The sequence below is a fragment of the Apostichopus japonicus genome, chromosome 3 (assembly GCF_037975245.1).
Source record: "Apostichopus japonicus isolate 1M-3 chromosome 3, ASM3797524v1, whole genome shotgun sequence".
NCBI classification, from domain to species: Eukaryota; Metazoa; Echinodermata; class Holothuroidea; order Aspidochirotida; family Stichopodidae; genus Apostichopus; species Apostichopus japonicus.
In genome coordinates this window covers 11,442,487-11,461,523 of record NC_092563.1, presented here as the reverse complement: position 1 = coordinate 11,461,523, position 19,037 = coordinate 11,442,487, and the positions used below count along the sequence as shown (strand labels likewise).

The following is a 19,037-nucleotide window of genomic DNA, read 5'->3' as shown; positions in this document are numbered from 1 at the left end:
AAAAAAACTAGATCATGATTGATAACAGGTCAAAAAAGATGTTCTCCTGCTGCTTTTTGGCACTTTTCCTGAGACAGGAGAACAATCGAGCGGATGGATATAGACTGTAATAGGAGTATGCCACCTGAATTGATAAACAACAACGAGGTAAATGAATCTGGAGAAACTATCACACAGTAAATACGGGCGTACGCGCGTACCATGTATGGAGGGTCATGTGATGTGTTCCAGGGTGGTACTAATATACTACTCTCCCTATTACGCATGATTATTTCACCCAACTAGTACGTAAATGTGTTTGCGTGCTTAGAGCAGCAGACGACACCCGTTACCTAGCAATAACCGTGCCTGTAGCCTAACGTGATAGCTATATTCCCGTCGAGCAGCATTAGGCTCTGTTCCATGGAGAATTCCGTGGTTGCACTGAACTAAACATTTCCCATTTCTACATTAACTTATAGCGTGTATTAAAACGTTAGGCCATATGAGACAAAGCGTGCCCTAGAGCTGTATTAATAAGTAAGATTATGTAGAAAGCCTGCCTTCATTCAAGAGAATAAGGTTGAACGTTAGCATATTAGCACTATTTCGTAGGCCTGAAGTACCAGTACCTTCTTATGCCGTTATTTCCCATGTCCGAACCGACCAATCTTTCACGAAGTCACTAACACTGTTCTCGAACTGCTACAGAGAAATATCAGTATAGTACCACCCTGGAACACATCACATGACCCTCCATACATGGTACGCGCGCACCCAATTGACATGAATCCTCCAGATTCATTTACCTCGTTGATAAACAACAAGTCACGAGATCGAGATGGTACAACGGAAGTAAAAGTAAAACACGTACTGAAGCTAAGACGGACTGTACACCGGACTGAACCTGGCCGACAGAGCTAGCAAACAGCAAATTATACTCTAAAGTAGGTATAATGCGGTCACCTGGCAGTAACGTGACAAACCGTGTGAATGAAGAATGCAAAGTGGGTAATATAGGATAGTATACAGTAACACCTGGAAGAGTCCACGTTAACGTGTTTCTATTCACTGGCGGATCCAAGGGGGGCCAAGGGGGGCCATGGCCCCCTCAAAAGGTGAGCCAAAAAGTGTTTCCGAACATCCGCTAAATCATATGCTTGGAAATTAAAAAAATCGAGAGGAATAGCAGTGGTAGACTAGTCTAAACCTTTTCGTTTTCTGGTTTAAAATTAAATGCAGAGTTCCCAACTGACCCGCAATTCGCGGGAATTAGACCCGCATTCTAACACCCAAACCCGCTGACCCTCACAAGCGTCCGAAAAAACCGCATTGTAATTGTCAAGTATACATAAAAAAAATTGCATCAAATCTTGACTTAGCAACCATCATTTCTTTAGCATTTAGCATAATAGAGTATAAAACCTCCTTTACAGCATCATTTGAACCTCAAATTAGCCTATATTTCTTTTCATTGGGGCGAGCAGCGAACATTTTCATGCCACGGGAAAGAATGAATTATCACCTATTATACAACACCTAATTATATTCCGGCCATTTCGTCCCCGTTTTCGCGTAGTGGCGAACGTGCACTTTTGGCGAAATTGAGTTAAATATTGTTCTTACCTACTTCGAGGGTGAAGAATCGGTTGAGCCGGGTTAGAATTTTTAAAACTGTCTATTTTTTTCGTTTTTTCTGACTCATTTTTGACGAATGTCCACCTAAGACCCACTCTCGTTTTTACATACTGACGAATACTTTAGTCATCATTACAACCACTCAGTAACACTATTTGTCTAAGGTCCATGCATTTTTGCATATCGACGAATATTACCCTTTGGAACAAGCCGAACATAACAACCATGCCATACTGACTTGAGAACCAACTAACTGCCATTTGAAAACACCCAGGATTATGGGAAGGTAATATCTTTATTAGTTCACCTCGTCATTTAATTGATTAATACAGTATTCACATACTACGGAAGCGTAGAAGGGACATGGTGATGAAAGAGAAACAAACTCGTCAAAATGACAAAATTCGGAAAAAGACGTTTTGCCGAAATACAACTCGTCAAAACGATAAAATTATTAAATTTGCCGAGATGCAACAAGTCGTCAAAATGACAAAATTTTGAAAATTGACGTTTTGCCGAAATACAACAAGTCGTCAAAATGACAAAAATTTGAATCTCAACGTTTTGCCGAGATACAACAAGTCGTCAAACTGACAAAAATCTGAAAATTGACGTTTTGCCGAGATACAGCATGTCGTCAAAATGACAAAATATTGAAAATTGACGTTTTGCTGAGATACAACAAGTCGTCAAAATGAATAAAATCTGAATGTTAACGTTTAGCCGAAATATAACAAGTCGCCAAAATGAAAAAAATCTGAAAATTGACGTTTTGTTGAGATACGGGAAGGTACTAGCATAGTTTATACTTAAGTAGTTACTTTGCTACAAAGGACGAGGAGGGGGGGGGGGGGGGGGCGTTTAGACCGAATTACTAGAAAATCTGTATAGCAACCTTTAATACTGTCTTGCCAAATGCTTCAATTAATGAAGGATCTTTTACGATTTATCAAAGAAACATGGCTTATTCATTGGCTTACACAATTTCTTCAAGGATGGCCCAGACAAGTAAGGTTGGATAAAGGGTTATCGGAAATATTGGAAATAAAGGTTGGTGTGCCTTGGGGTGGGAGGGGGGGTCCATTATATGCTATATTATTTACTATATATACTGATGAAATTAGGTCAAACTCACACATTTCTATAACAAAATATGCCGATGATACTGCTGTATCATGTACAATTCATAAGAGCTCTGTTGAAACTGACCAATGAAATTTTCAGTGTTCTGTAAATGACATAGTTCCAACATGTGACCGCAAGACTTTATTGCGTAACTCCCCCCCCCCCCCCCAAAGAAAAATAAGGGAAATTTGTTTTTGAAAATAAACCATAAAACATGAAGGTCTCATTCTATCAAGGTCGCAACGTATTATTATTATTATTGAGGGATCTGATGTGGCTAGAACCTCCAAAACTGAGTACTGGGAGTATACAGTGACGACAGTTTGACCTTTTCTTGCAAAGCATTAAGGTATTAAAAAAGTATATTATATAGTATCTAGTGTGGCTTACGTTGTGTCTTTCTTTAACCAAAATGCTAAGGAAAATGTTTTCAATACTATTATTCTACCCTGGCACATGTGATCTATACAGTGCCTGCCTGGTACCATTTTATATTGCAAAAAAAAGCAAAGAAAAGAAGACTGAAGTTTCTTAAATACACATCATCTATATTAATTTAGAATACAATATACTTTTAGAAAAAGTAAATGCTGCTGCAAGACCTGAGTTTACAAGAATGGCTAATAAGATTTACAGTGATCAGAATAACCCTTTGTATACTGTACTGAAAACTCTCCTGCACAAATCGAGCAGAAATCTAAGAAATCCACACAAAATACCGAACGTAAGTTTACAGCAACTCATTTATTTACCGTGCTGCTTTATACATTCCATTCGAGCACTTAGAATGTTTGTTATAGTTTGTTTGTTATATCGTTTTATGTAATAACTTTTGTATTAGTAGATGTATTTTATATGATATCCTATCATCTTGACATTTTCTCCCTTTTTATATGAGTTATTCTTGGACTGTTTGGTATCCTATCATCTTAAAAAAAAACTTTTATATGAGTTATTCTTCTTGTTGAGGTGTTATATGACTCCTCTCTATAATTTTTATATGTATACTGGAAGGAAATAAAAAGAAGGAACAACATACTACAGTACATCTTGGAAACACTTGAACAATGGCACAGTTATTTCCTTCTTTAAATCTGAGGATTCACACGAGGTTGGGTTGGATATTATGAATGTGCCTGTGAGCGTAAGAAATTTTTTATATGTATACTGGAAGGAAATAAAAAGAAGGAACAACATACTATAGTACAACTTGGAAACACTTGAACAATTGCACAGTTGTTGGGTTGGTTATTATGAATGTGCCTGTGAGCGTAATAAAATTTCACATTCCGTTTAAGGGGATAGTATAGTGGAATAGCTTCCCAAAGCGTTTGAAGGATACTTATAGCAACTATCGTCAGAGACATTTCACGTAATACACTAACTTGAAAATGAAGAATTGCACACAATTTTCCGTAGTCTGTGTGCTTTATAAGAGTTCCGACTTAACAGATTACGCCACTGGAACTATTATTTTTGCAACTGCATGTGTTCACATTTCATCATATACCTTGTCTATTTTATACATTATAGAAAATGGTGGGGGTTCTTTAAAATAAATAGGACCAATATATAACCCTTTCAGCAGCCGGCTCTCCTTGCCCTCCCTACCTCAACATCTCTCTATCCGACACCCTACATTTCACCCAAGAAACACATACTAAAACACTTACATCCGCCCATAACCCATACAAATTCCTTGTCTATTTTATACATTGCAACAAAACGTGGGCGTTCTTTTTAAATTAATAAGACCAATATACCACCATTTCAACAGCCGGCTCTCCTTGCCCTATATACCACCTCCCCTCGTCATATCCGACTCCATCCATGTCACTCAAGAAAAACATACTAAAACACGTATGTTGATACCTGCGTATAACCCATTCCTTGTCTATTTTATACATTAAAGTAAACCGTGGACATTCTTTTTAAAATTAATAAGACCAATGTACCACCCCTTCGATTATTTTCTTCTATCGTAAGGTTATTCCACCTAACCCCCCCCCCCCCTTCCTCTCCCCATGTGACAGTGAACATTCACGGTGTACCCTATGGCTACTACACACAAAAGTGACGAATACAAGTCTGTGACAGGACGAAACCTCAAAATTTAGTTCTAGCACAGTGATCAATGTGTGGCGAATGTCTAAAATTAACTGAAAATGACATGACATAACGACGAAAATGTTTACACTAAAATTACTACTATGTAAGAAATTTCAGCAACAAACATGAGAACTCAAAGTTCTATTTGTTATATTTAAAATATTGACAACTTTCGGTAAAAAAAGATCCTCTTTTAGTTACGCTATACTAAAGTCAAAATATGAAAATCTTTAGAGCGCGTTTTCTCAAAACTCACATTTTGAACATTCGTCACTACGCCAGAACGGGGACGATTTGATTGGTCAATTGCTCGTCGATTGCATGCAAAATCCGCTCTATTGCACGCTATGATGATAGAACCATGCGATATACTTTTTTGGTAGCACTTTTTTCAATGGTAAGAGAGCAGAGAAACCTGTCTGTTCAAAACAATCTGTTGCATGAGTGCATTTTACATCCAATTATATCCAAATTTGAAGGTGTTGTATAAAACAAATAATGAATGGTAATTTGTTCCATTCAACTCGGCTGCGCCTCGTTGAATGGAACATTCCATCTTTCAACTCATGAAATATTTGCACTATTGCACTTATAACCAATCATTATTTGTATACTATTCAATTTATTGATGTTACACACAAAAAATGCATATTTCTCAGAAAATTTTGGGTGACAAAAGCCTTTCTAAGTGCCACCATTTTACATGTAGGCATCACCAGGATTCCAAAAAAAAATTCAAAAGGGGAGGGGACACCCCTCCCCTTATCCCCCCCCCCCCAGGACGGCGATTCGTGGCATGGACCAGCATTTGCCTTCTCAAGAGTTGGGAGCTATGTAAATGTATGAGCATGAGGATTTACAGTTTAACACAAGTTTAACACAAATTTCTTGAGAAAGATGATCTCAACTTTGTTTTATAAATATTTTAGAAAATTACACCTGGGAAACATTTTTTTAGAAGTAAATTAACATCACCATTGTACACTTTTGTCGCACCAAATTGCATCTGAGGGCATTCAGAAATAGAAAATTTTCCAAAGGGGAGGGGGTCACCCCCTCCCCTTAGACCCCTCCCCCATATCACTCTAATGCCACTTCGGCCCCTCCCAAACAATGGCCCTGGATCCGCCAGTGTTTCTATTTATGCAAGTGCGTTGATTGTCCAAACAATTCAAATTACAATTCTCAATACTGGCGTACACAGGATTGACACGGTGGAGAAGGGGTGGGAGGGGACTTTTTCACGAATGATTCAATACAAACCTTAATACTACCCGAATCAAGCAGAACAGCAAAAACTGTGGACTTCCAATAATGCCTAAGTAAATATACTATGTCACAATTTTTGTCTAATTAAATAACCATCATTTATGTATGTAAGGCACATTTTTCTTTATAGTTTTGTTGACATTTCATGACAATCGAAGTGGGTCTACTACCAGCGGCAGGCAGAATTTCCGTAAGCCCCTGATCCGCTCAATGCAAAAGTAGGACTATATTTAACAATAGCAAAAATGACAACCACGTTAAACTGCTCAATTTCATAAGTTTTGTGCCATCAAATGACAATCTTAAATGAATGTAAGGGCCATTATTCTTTCGTGTTCATGACCCTTCATGAATATCGAAGTGGGTCTACTATCAGCATCAGGAGGATTCCGGCAGCGCCCTCATCGGCTAGTTGCAAAAATAATACACTAAAGAACGAAAACAGAAAAAATGACAGCCCCCATTATTTGCTCAATTTAACCCCGTGATAATTTTTGTGCCATCAAATGACCATCATAAATGAATGTAAAGGACATTATTCTTTCGTTTTCATGACTTTTCATGACAATCGAAGGGGGTCAACTATCAGCAGCAGGCGGATTCTGGCAGCGCCCTCATCGGCTTGTTGCAAAAATGATACACTAAACAGCGAAAACAGCAAAAATGACAGCCCCCAGTAATTGCTCAATTTAACCCCGTGATAATTTTTGTGCCATCAAATGACCATCATAAATGAATGTAAAGGACATTATTCTTTCGTTTCCATGACTTTTCATGACAATCGAAGGGGGTCTAGTATCAGCAGCAGGCGGATTCCGGCAGCCCCCTCATCGGCTAGTTGCAAAATTACTACACTAAACAGCGAAAACAGCAAAAATGACAGCCCCCAGTAATTGCTCAATTTAACCCCGTGATAATTTTTGTGCCATCAAATGACCATCATAAATGAATGTAAAGGACATTATTCTTTCGTTTTCGTGACTTTTCATGACAATCGAAGGGGGTCTAGTATCAGCAGCAGGCGGATTCCGGCAGCCCCCTCATCGGCTAGTTGCAAAAATATTACACTAAACAGCGAAAACAGCAAAAATGACAACCCCCATTAATTGCTCAATTTAACCCTGTGATCATTTTTGTGCCATCAAATGACCATTCTCAATGCATTTAAAGGACATTATATTTTCGTTTTCATGACTTTTCATGACAATCGAAGAGTGTCTAGTATCAGCAGCAGGCGTATTCCTGCAGCGCCCTCATCGGCCCAATGCAAAGATAGTGCTACACTTAATAATTAAAATAGATGTGCTCAGTAATAGGGAAGCACTTCCCCCTACAGGAGCAAAGCCGTTTCTACTCGAAATTTTAGACACATGCCGTTAATGAATAAATCCAATGTTAACGAAAGTGCGATACCAAACACCAGATGACGAGGATGTAGAGGTATGATGGGATGACTTATCAAGCAACAGGAAGAAAATATAACCTCCGACATTTCCGTAAGTGATCAGAGCAAATGGTGGCTTCCATCTTCTAACTTTATCATGTCTATATCATTACGTGAAAAATCCCATACGGAATGAGCAGAGAAATGCATTTACTAAACCTGATATCACTTGGTAGCTAGATTTTGCCTTTAATTTGTCTTAGTAAGGAATGTTTAAAGTTTACTGGTTTCATAGGAGATACATGCTTTTCCTAGATTAGGAGCGCTCAATCGCAAAAGTTGTACTAATTATAATTCATCTGAAATGTCGTTGTTCTATATATATATATATATATATATATATATATATATATATATATATATATATATATATATATATATATATATATATATGTCTTATTTTACTTTAAATTAACGAATAGTTAGTGCTGCTATATCTACATATCTACACACACACACACATATATATATATATATATATATATATATATAGTAATATATATATATATAGTAATTTATATTACTATATAATTTATTATTATTTATATATGTAGTAATTTTAATTATAATTTTTCGCATAGCAGAATGCAATGCTCTGATATACTGAAATGGACAGCGCCCTCTATTCTGTTCTTGGTGCTTTATGACCTTTAAGTAGACCCCCCCCCCCCCACTAAACAAATTATCATTCCACATATGTTCAAATCAGCCGGCGGAACCTCAACATGAAGGTAGATTCTCCTTCTGATCAATTTTATGGTATTTGTGGCCTATATATTCTATTTTGTGCAGGATATGTATGGGGAAATTGCCGCCATTTTGGCCTAAAAAACATTAATGTGCAACATTGACGCTTAAGAACAACTGATTTTGGAAAATAATACATATTGCTAATCAATTTTAATGGGTTTCATGTAGACCCCGGGACGGTGCAACGAAAGTTAATTTTTAGATCACTTTTCCTACTTCGGGCCCACGGCCTAATAACGTCAACAATACTTTCCCGTAGTTAGGAGCTTCCATGATCAATAAACATACATAAGAAGTCAAAATATAAACTAAGCATCTGCGCTATGTAGGGAGCTACCCCTTGTAGTGTATTGTATGTGTGGCCAGCGTTTGTAACCGAAAGAAAAACAACCGATTTGATTATCCCAAATGTATATAAAACAAAACAATAATATCCCTTACATTCGATTATGACAGTAATTTAATGGCAAAATTGTTTAACCTTATTTGGCCTATATAGTACCTCGTTTACTCTGATGTCAAGTTTGCAACAAGCATCGCACATGTAGACACGCCGAATTCCTGTGTATTTCTACTCTAAAATTAACTTTATTCTTAAGATCGATAATTACACTAAGAGGTACCGTATTAAAAGCTACAATGAGGTCATCAAATATCAGATGTCTTACAGGCAGGGCTTCAGTTAAGACCGGTTTACTGGTCTAAACTGCAGGGTGGGTAGGAAAATATGTTTAAGAAGGTTTTCTTCATGCTAGTATAATGTTTATGGTAATTTCCTTTTTCTCTTTTCACAAAGTATCTATCTTAACTATCTTCAAAGACTACATTTCTTTGCGAAGAATAATAACGACGCAAAAAAGAAGATCGTAGAATTTATGGAGGTGGTTTACATTATGCATTTTTTTTTCCATTTTTGGACTGCTTTGGGCCCTCCATCCTCATTCATCTTTCTGCACGGTTATTACATGGTATAATATCACAAAAATACAACCAAAATGTTTGCTGTTTCTTAAATGTTATTCATTATTTGACATCGGAATTTTACAACACCCCGTGTCAGGTTAGATTAAGTAAACTTAATAAAAACCCAGACACCCAAGTGTTTACACGGGCCATTTACGTGTGTGTCTAGACAATACAGAAAAACAAACGCTTTGATTAACAAATTTTATTTGAAACGAATATTTCCCATCATGCAATGCACTGCCGTGAAATGAATATGTTTAATAATTTTTTATCTCCCTCATCCAGCTTGCTCTCGAGATGTGGTTTTAATAAGTATACTGGATAGTTTGTGTCTGATTTTAGGATGTGAGTATCCTCACAAGGTGTGCTACCTTAAATAATGCAGAAAAAAAACAGCACCCAGAAGCTGAAACGGGTTTCATTTTGTGTAATGTACATAAAGCCAGATACGTGCATGCGTATGAGGCAGGAACTAATTAAAGTAGTTGTACATAAATGCAACTGTAGCAAGCTTATTATTTCGTCGACTGTAACTTTCTTGAGTGTATGTGAGTATGCCTTTTTCATTTCATTTTCTGTCTATTACAAACTTACTACAGAATCTCTTTCTTTTGGAAGGTTTTGAAAATTCACCTTTATTGAGGTATTTGGTCGTTGGTTTAGGGATGTATTGTGCACCCCCCCCCCCTCCAATATCTTTTTAAATTCACAGAAGAAAAATGACAAATGCAATCAACTACGACACTCATGCACTTCTAGACACCTACTTTAAAATGGAATGGGCTCAACATCCCCCCACCTCCGAAAGCATGTTTGAAAAGTAATTTTCACAGTGTTGTCTTCTTTTCCCCGACGGCTGCCCGTAGGATGGTGTATGCAGATTATGTAGAAGACCGGAGTAGCATGTTATGAAAGTTTTCACAACACTTTCACCGCATACATTTTGTATTAATGGTGTCATGAATTATTTGTGCCAATGCATCTCTAAAGAAAGTATGTTAAATTAGTAGTTACTTTACTTTAATATAAAGTGCACTTAATAACAAATTATTCTGAGCCTTAATTTACTTTAAAATACACTCATCAGATACATACATATCCTGCGTAAATTTCTAATGATTTCATTAAATAGGAAATTGCTGTATGAAATAGCGCCATCACTTAGAGGAAAAGTATTAAATATAAATTCGTAGATCAATAAACGACAAAGACGATTGGGGCAATTTTCACATCCACAGCTCTAGTTTTCAGGCAACTTCAGTGAACGGTTCCAATTAACCAATTTCGGTTAAACGCTGCTAACTCCACATCGGTTCGTGATAGCAATTCCCGTTTCGAATAACTTATCTTTCAAACAACATCACAGCAATTTAAGGGCTGTCATTGTTAATGTTTTCGTTCTTTAGTGTAGCATTTTTGCAACTAGCTAATGAGGACGCTGCCGGAATCCGCCTGCTGCTGATAGTAGACCTCCTTCGATTGTCATGAAAAGTCATGAAAACGAAAGAATAATGTCCTTTACATTCATTTATGATAGTCATTTGATGGCACAAAAATTATCACGGGGTTAAATTGAGCTATTAATGAGGGTTGCCATTATAGCTGTTTTCGCTCTTTAGTGTAGAATTGTTGCATTAAGCCGATTAGGGCTCTGCCGGAATCCGCCTGCTGCTGATACTAGACCCACTTTGATTGTCATGAAAAGTCATGAAAATGAAAGAATAGTGTCCCCTACATTCATTTATGATAGTCATTTGATGGCACAAAAATTATCACGGGGTGAAATTGAGCAATTAATCGGGGTTGTCATTTTTGCTATTTTCGCTCTTTAGTGTAGTATTTTGCATTGAGTCGATGAGGGCGCTGCCGGAATACGCCTGCTGCTTATAGTAGACCCACTTCGATTGTCATTAAATGTCATGAACATGAAAGAATAATGTCCCTGGCATTTATTTAAGGTGGTTATTTGATGGCACAAAAATTATCACGGGGTGAAATTGAGCAATTATTTGGGGTTGTCATTTTGGCTGTTTTCGCTGTTTAGTGTAGTATTTTTGCAACTAGCCGATGAGGGCGCTGCCGGAATCCGCCTGCTGCTGATAGTAGACCCACTTCAATTGTCATGAAAAGTCATGAAAATGAAAGAATAGTGTCCCCTGCATTCATTTATGATAGTCATTTGATGGCACAAAAATTATCACGGGGTGAAATTGAGCAATTATTTGGGGTTGTCATTTTGGCTGTTTTCGCTGTTTAGTGTATTATTTTTGCAACTAGCCGATGAGGGCGCTGCCGGAATCCGCCTGCTGCTGATAGTAGACCCACTTCGATTGTCATGAAAAGTCATGAAAATGAAAGAATAATGTCCCCTACATTCATTTATGATAGTCATTTGATGGCACAAAAATTATCACGGGGTGAAATTGAGCAATTAATTGGGGTTGTTATTTTTGCTGTTTTCGCTCTTTAGTGTAGTATTTTGCAACTAGCCGATGAGGGCGCTGCCGGAATCCGCCTGCTGCTGATAGTAGACCCACTTCGATTGTCATGAAAAGTCATGAAAACGAAAGAATAGTGTCCCCTACATTCATTTATGATAGTCATTTGATGGCACAAAAATTATCACGGGGTGAAATTGAGCAATTAATCGGGGTTGTCATTTTTGCTGTTTTCGCTCTTTGGTGTAGTATTTTGCATTGAGCCGATTAGGGCGTTGCCGGAATCCGCCTGCTGCTGATACTAGACACACTTCGATTGTCAAGAAATGTCATGAAAATGAAAGAATAGTGTCCCCTACATTCATTTATGATAGTCATTTGATGGCACAAAAATTATCACGGGGTGAAATTGAGCAATTAATTGGGGTTGTTATTTTTGCTGTTTTCGCTCTTTAGTGTAGTATTTTGCATTGAGTCGATCTGGGCGCTGCCGGAATCCGCCTGCTGCTGATAGTAGACCCACTTCGATTGTCATGAAACGTTATGAAAATGAAAGAATAATGTCCTCTGCATATATTGATGGTGGTGATTTGATGGCACAAAAATTATCACGGGGTTATATTTAGCGAAACATTGGGGTTGGCAAATTACCTGTTTTCGCTCTGTAGTGTAATATTTTTGCATTGCGATTTTATAAAATACCTGAAATCACATTCAATCCTCATGATTTTTAAGACCATCAGTAGTTTATTACATCCTCTGTAATATCCAAGCATAAAAAAGAATGGTGATGACTCACAAAATCTCCCAAAAATCAATAAAGCAGGTTAGTTTTGGGTTATTTTCCGAAGTTTAACCTCTCAGCTGTCGACGTACACTAATCTAATTTTTTTGTGATACGTTAATAACCTAGGAGTTTATTTTCCAATCTCCTACGAGCAAACAGACGAAGAATATATAACATCAATAAAAACTTCACTTGTCAATTGAGTAATTGAGCCTAAAGAATGAGGTACAGTTTGCGCCTTCATTTAATTCATTAAAATTAACAGACTAAAAAACTTCGCCAATTCTGTCTATTTCCCCTGTCCCTTCGTTCTCAAAAGCATCTCACTTCGCATGGTAACGTTTGTGCTGTTAACAACATTTTCCGCATATTTCACATAATTTGCGGTCAGCCTTTGACCCAAACAGCCAACCTCCGCGACTACAGTGTTGAACTTGAGCGACGACGTTTTTTCGAGATACCTTCCTTTGCTTCCTTGGAATGCTCGATTATCTGTGCAACCTGCATGAATTCAATCCCCTATTCGGGGTAGACGGTGTTTATTTTTCAGCGATCTGTCAGAGGTCTGTTGGCCAGCTTCAGCCCGGTGGACTGTACTGATTACTGAACCTCATTGAGAAGACTCGTGAATCTGAAAATTCCGGTGTACTAACTAATATTAGATGAGTATGTTAGTCTTTACTCTTGCCTTGGTTTTCTTTATTTATCAAATATTAATATGTTATACCCCTAGGCCTACCATTTGTCGTAGAACACTAACTAAGACCCGAATGTAACTTGTAAATGTAAGACCTAACTAACGTTACAGGCCTAGCCATCATTGCTTGTAAGTTGTAGCTAGGCCATCAACAGCCTTACCGTAGTTGAATCGGTAGTGAAAGTTATTTGACTTACCTAGGCCGAGCGGGCGGGCCCGCCTAGGCTACTTCGAATTGGATTGCAACCACCGACCTCCTTCAGCGCTTTCCGGTTTTCAAAAGTATCCACCAGAGAGATTTGCCGTCTTGTTCAATACCTTCTCCTCCGTTGCTTTGTAGAGCTAGAAACCATTTTGGTGTGTATTCCTGTAGACTATGTCCCGGCCCTATATGCAACTAGACCAAAATATTTGTGTATAAGTATAGTAAAAGCTTCATAATTAACGCACCTTCGTAATTGACGCACCTTCAAACATTACTAGCAACGATAAAGCAGGAAACCTAAACTTTGTGCAGTCAAGCAGAGTTATATACATATTTCATGAGTTTGATTGCATTTTTATTTCAACTTGCATTACAGCTATGTGCTGACCAAATTGTATTTTTATAAGCTTTTGACATCCTGCCCCCAGTTTTTCACATTTTTGGAGCATTTGGAAATCTTACTCCCTAAAACTAAGCAAAAAATGATACCATCACTCTCTGGGACCTGACCTGTCTGAGCTTAGAGGCTCAGAGCATAGCTAACAGCATCCAAAGTCAATGGATGTATACTTAGGCCTACACTACATTTAGCTTATCGACGAATGTGTCAATTTAGGGGTATGAAAGAACTTGACACGGTAGACATTTTGTGGTCAAATTCTGCTCAATGGTACAGTGCATCTAGGCACAGAACAATAAATATTTTGCACAGAACTATTTATATTCTTTAAATGCTTCAGTGGAGACACAACAACAATATGAAAAAATGAAATCTCCTGTTGCAGTTAGTTCTAGGTTCACCCCCATTTTAACTGTACTAATAGCCTAAACCCCGCCTACATCGGCTGTCAATCAATCGTCAAAATTTCCGAGGAGGAGGATTGTCCGGGGGGGAAATTGTCATGGTTGGGAATTGTCCGGAGTGGCAATTCTCCGGAGTAGGAATTCTGCGGAGTGGCAATTGTCAATGTTGGCAATTTTCCGTGTGGGAATTGTCTGGGGGCAATTGTCAGGATTGGAATTGTTCGAGGGAATCGTCCAGGGGGAATTCGTTCAGGGGGAGTTGTCCGGGAACCCACTCCTCTGGTAGCAAATTCTGTGACCTTGATGAAGAAGAAGCCAACTTTGATGATCGGAGGAGTTGTTTATCCAGAGGTTCATCAAATTTGTTTGGTGATCTTCAATAGGAGATAATTTGATCTTACATAAAACTTACAAAGTGTAAACAATTAAAATCCCTCAGGATACTTCCTCAATTTGAAAGTGACCTACAATTGATTTGTTGGGTTGGTATGTTTTTTTGTGTAAATGAACTTCCTCTTAAATAGATGTAGATTGAAGTCAATAAAACTTTCTAGGACATCCTTTCATTAGTATGTTACCTACACAATATTCATCCTAGGTGACAATGTAGAGTTGGAACAATTCCTTTCAGAGATGTCTGTGAGTGACAGCTCTCTTTTATGTGGGCCCAATAGACACTGACTATTTGTTGCACAGAAAATAATTGTTGTCTTACAAATGACAGCATGACACATGCTGTAGCACAGTGAAGGCTCACTCAATTTAGAACATAAAACTGATCTTTATCAATTTCAAATTATGCCATCCTGCTTACAGATTAAAGCTAAACTAATGATTTAACATCCTTTTTTGTTGATAGTCATAACAAACTAGCCAAGTCTGAAAACCTTGTAAACCTTGATATGAGATATATCATATATGATATGAGATACAGTATGATATATATGATATGAGAAACATCAGATTCCTAAAGATCTACAGTAGTAGTTTTGCTGTTCTTGTTGCGATACTGGTTGCAGCTGAAAGTAAAATTGAATGGTTGCATCTGCAGCAGACTTGAAGCAAACAGTTGTGATGTCATACAATCATAAAAATTATGAAGATGAAATTTTTATTCCACAGACAATGGAGAGAAATTGCTTCATATTGCTTTTCTTAGTAATGCTGGTCAGCTCTAAAGTACATGCCAAGAAGAAAGGATGCTATGATCCATCGTTTGATGAAGGGATAAAAACAGTCAAGTGAGTAAAACTGAAGTATATATTTACCAAGAATTCTTATCAGAGTTTAAATACTTTCTCTTTGATTTTGCACTTTTATCCCATGAACAATGTATTAGGAATCTTTCTGATGATAATGGCATGGGTGCTTGGTTTGTATACAGGGTAACTCAAAATATAACAGATGACTGAACTTCATACTTATTACTATATGTGTATCCACCTCACAAGAACCTTGCTGGGGTTTTGTGGGTGGGGGGGGGGATCAAAGGTCAATACAGGTCGCTCTAGCAGAGGTAAACTTCTGAAAATCACAATTTAATCACAATGACTCCAACTGTAATCAGCATTTTACATGGTAAGTGGATCTACCTTACTCAGCACAAAATATGGGTGTATGTTATTAATTACAAGAACCCTTTTGCATTCTGTTTTAGGTCAAAGTTCAACAGAGGTCCAAGATTAAAAAATTAAAGGTACAGCATAGTCCATATATGATATCACAGATTATTACACAATAACCTTGTTTAACTAAAAAGAATAACTTTCACCATGCTATCTCAACATCAACTGGAAATGTGCTCTTAATTTCACTAGCTTTCTCATAGTTTCTAAATATGTTACTTGATTATACTTGTAATCTATAGGCACATGATTTCTGATTTCTGTTTACAGAACGTATGAAAGGCCACATGAATATCTAGACCTTAAAAAGATACCAGTATCCTGGGATTGGAGAAATGTGAATGGCACAAACTTTGCAAGTGCAACAAGAAATCAGCACATTCCTCAGTACTGTGGATCTTGTTGGGGCATGGGTACTACAAGTGCCATGGCAGGTAATTACTAACATTTTCTAGACTTGTCCAAAGTCTGTAGGTAATATACAAGCATTGGGCTACCCTCAACAAACATGAAGAATGGAAAGAGATTTGTGAAGGGAAAATATAGTTACTGTGCAAGAAATGATCTAAACCACTGACTGGGGTGTTCTCAGAAATGGTTGTGACAGCTTAAGGGAGTTAACACAAGTTGTTTTGACTTTAATACATTGCCTTTGTTAGTGATGTATGCATATCATTCAAACCTGACAGACACCAACGGAGATGCTGAAAAGAATTAATGCAGACAGTATAACTTACACAACTTGAAAAAGACAACGGTCATTGAGGAAGGAAAGCAATATGGGAGAAACAAGAACAACAAATAAAAATCATATGCAAAGTGAAATGTTTGGGCAATTGAATGGAAATTATCATTCATTTTTGGATGTAGTTAAACTATATGTGAGACAGACAGGCATAATAACATTTGGCATTGATGCATGTTTCGGGATGGAGTTTAGCACTTTGTAGGTTTCAATGATGCAAGCAGTAGTGATATTTCTTGGTCTTTGCCTGATGGTAATGTTGATGTGCACCTGTTTTAGATTTTAATGCTCTAAGTAGGCAACTCAAAATAGTTATAAAGGAGTTGCCAGTGGATCCAAAGGAACTCCTTGGTGACCATTTTAATATTGTTGTAATGAATTAGCACCAATTAACACATGGTTGTTCCAAGAAAACATCCAAAATAGAGATACTGTATATCCTGTCTATGGAAAACTGCTTTGACTATTCCAAAAGTGTATATAATTCTAGACCTATTGACCTGGAAAGTATTCAGAACTGGTGCTGTTCTGTCATTAGTCAATGACATTGTCTCAAATTTAACACCTATATCTAAAGGCACATTTTACCTAATCAGGTACTTCAGGAAACATCTTAAATTATCATAGAATAATGGCTCTTTTGGTGCTTGGTATAGTTCCTTCAAGATTGGTCAAGACAAGACAAGTTGTTAGAATTATGTGAAATTTTGGTTGGTAAACAGAAATTCATACTGGGATCTGAAGTTGAAAGAGGTGCTAGAATGGAATATTTAGGGTATGTGAAGTTTGATGAAAATATTACTTTTTCATGTCAAATATCTACAGTATTGAGTTAATATGTTACATTGTGTCAACTGTCAGGCTAAGCTAACATTGTGCCATTCTTTAAGCAAGATGCCAAGACAAATGTGTTTTAGTAAGTCATTCTTTCTACCGCATTTTATTTATGGATGGTATCATGTTTATTGCAAATAAATAAGGACAGATTACTGAAATTTCTTGGGTATACTTTAGATACAATTCATTTGAACTTTTCATCACTACATGATGATGTAAGGATTTCATCAAGATGTCAAGAAAAATGAGTGACTCAAATTTAACAGTGTCATTACATTAAAATTGTAACTATAGAAGTAATATAATTCATGCTCTTGCTCTTTCATAACATGAAAAGTGTTTAAACCTAAGCTCTGAATTATAAACCAAAACATTTTGGTCCCATTAGTTGCACTAGTTTCCTTTTGGAAAAAAAATGTGATAAGTCATTGCAATCAGTAAATTAAAAAGGAGGAAGGATTGCCTGTTAAGCAGGAGATGGCTAAATTGGTTCAAGACCAACTAGACCAGTTTCCACTGTACATAGTGCTTTTGTATAGTTTGCAAAGCTTCATCATTAGTTCACCATTGAACATATAGATCGGCGGAGACTCAATAATTGGCTCATTGGGGAACAGCTTGGAACTGCTAGTTTCATTGTGGATAGTGGCTTTCTTAAGTCACAGGTTTTAATGTGTGGAGTCTATGTTTAAAATCTAAAAGTAGCACTGTGGTTTGGACCATAGAAAGATAGTCATTTTTTTCGGGAAGGAAATGCCTTACCTGTATAGTAGCAGAGTTAATCTCTTAATCTAAAGAATAGTTCCTTTCTTAGAGTTTCTCTATGAAGGAATCCCTCTTCTCTGTGTAGTTTCCTTTACTTTTGTAAAGACAGGTGTGTCTCAAAGTTTTACCTATAATAAAGAGTGTGAAAAGGGCAAGGGGATATGCAGATTTCCTATCCATGGGCTTAGTGCAAACTTTTATAGCCAATAGACCCTCAGCACAGAACAAGGACAAGTAAGCAGTTCGAAGCATAAATAATGTCACACAGTAACCTCATTCTTATCAACATTGAAATAACAAATCAAACTAAAGAATTGTACATGATTTGTTAACATAATATTTCATAACTCAAAGTAATATGGAACAACAGCATTACTAGCAGCTGAGCACCCGTACTTAGCACCATATATTTATCAGTCTCAAAATTCCTATTAAATATAAAATTATCTCAAAAACACTTAAAACTATCATGAGTGGCATTGCTTACCAAACTGAATGCACCATATAATTAACATGTACAGTAGTGTTTTATTGCTTGTACATGAAATACAACATACTGTAAAGTTCTTGGAGCTTGATGTATCATGACTGCCATCTAGTAAAGATTGAAGCTTTTCTATAGAAGTAACAGATGAATAATGCAAGTACATGAAATGTATCTAGCCAAGGGTCTTACATGTCATACATATATGTCTGAAGTAGACCACAATATAGTTAACATTCCGCAGTTTTAATCTGAACTCAAAATGGATATCAATATTAGTTTAGGAAAGTAACATTTGTTGTCAAATTCCTTAAAATCTCTTCTTAAATAGAATTTATGGTGCCCAATATGTTTGGGACCATTTGGGCCC

At 37.1% G+C, this 19,037-nt stretch overlaps 1 protein-coding gene across 2 annotated transcripts in view; it reads left to right on the top strand.

Moving 5' to 3' along the window:
* The first annotated feature begins 806 nt into the window (after positions 1 to 806).
* LOC139963180 (cathepsin Z-like) overlaps positions 807 to 19,037 on the top strand; it is a 47,564-nt gene continuing 29,333 nt past the window's right edge. The window contains exons 1-4 of one of the 2 annotated variants that reach the window (XM_071963739.1): positions 807 to 874; positions 13,103 to 13,171; positions 15,334 to 15,452; positions 16,107 to 16,270. In XM_071963739.1, the coding sequence (XP_071819840.1) occupies positions 15,337 to 15,452; positions 16,107 to 16,270 (280 nt within the window). In that variant the 5' untranslated portion in view covers positions 807 to 874; positions 13,103 to 13,171; positions 15,334 to 15,336. Of the gene's footprint in view, positions 875 to 13,102; positions 13,176 to 15,333; positions 15,453 to 16,106; positions 16,271 to 19,037 lie in introns of those variants that run through there. The other variant, XM_071963748.1, reaches the window with a different exon arrangement.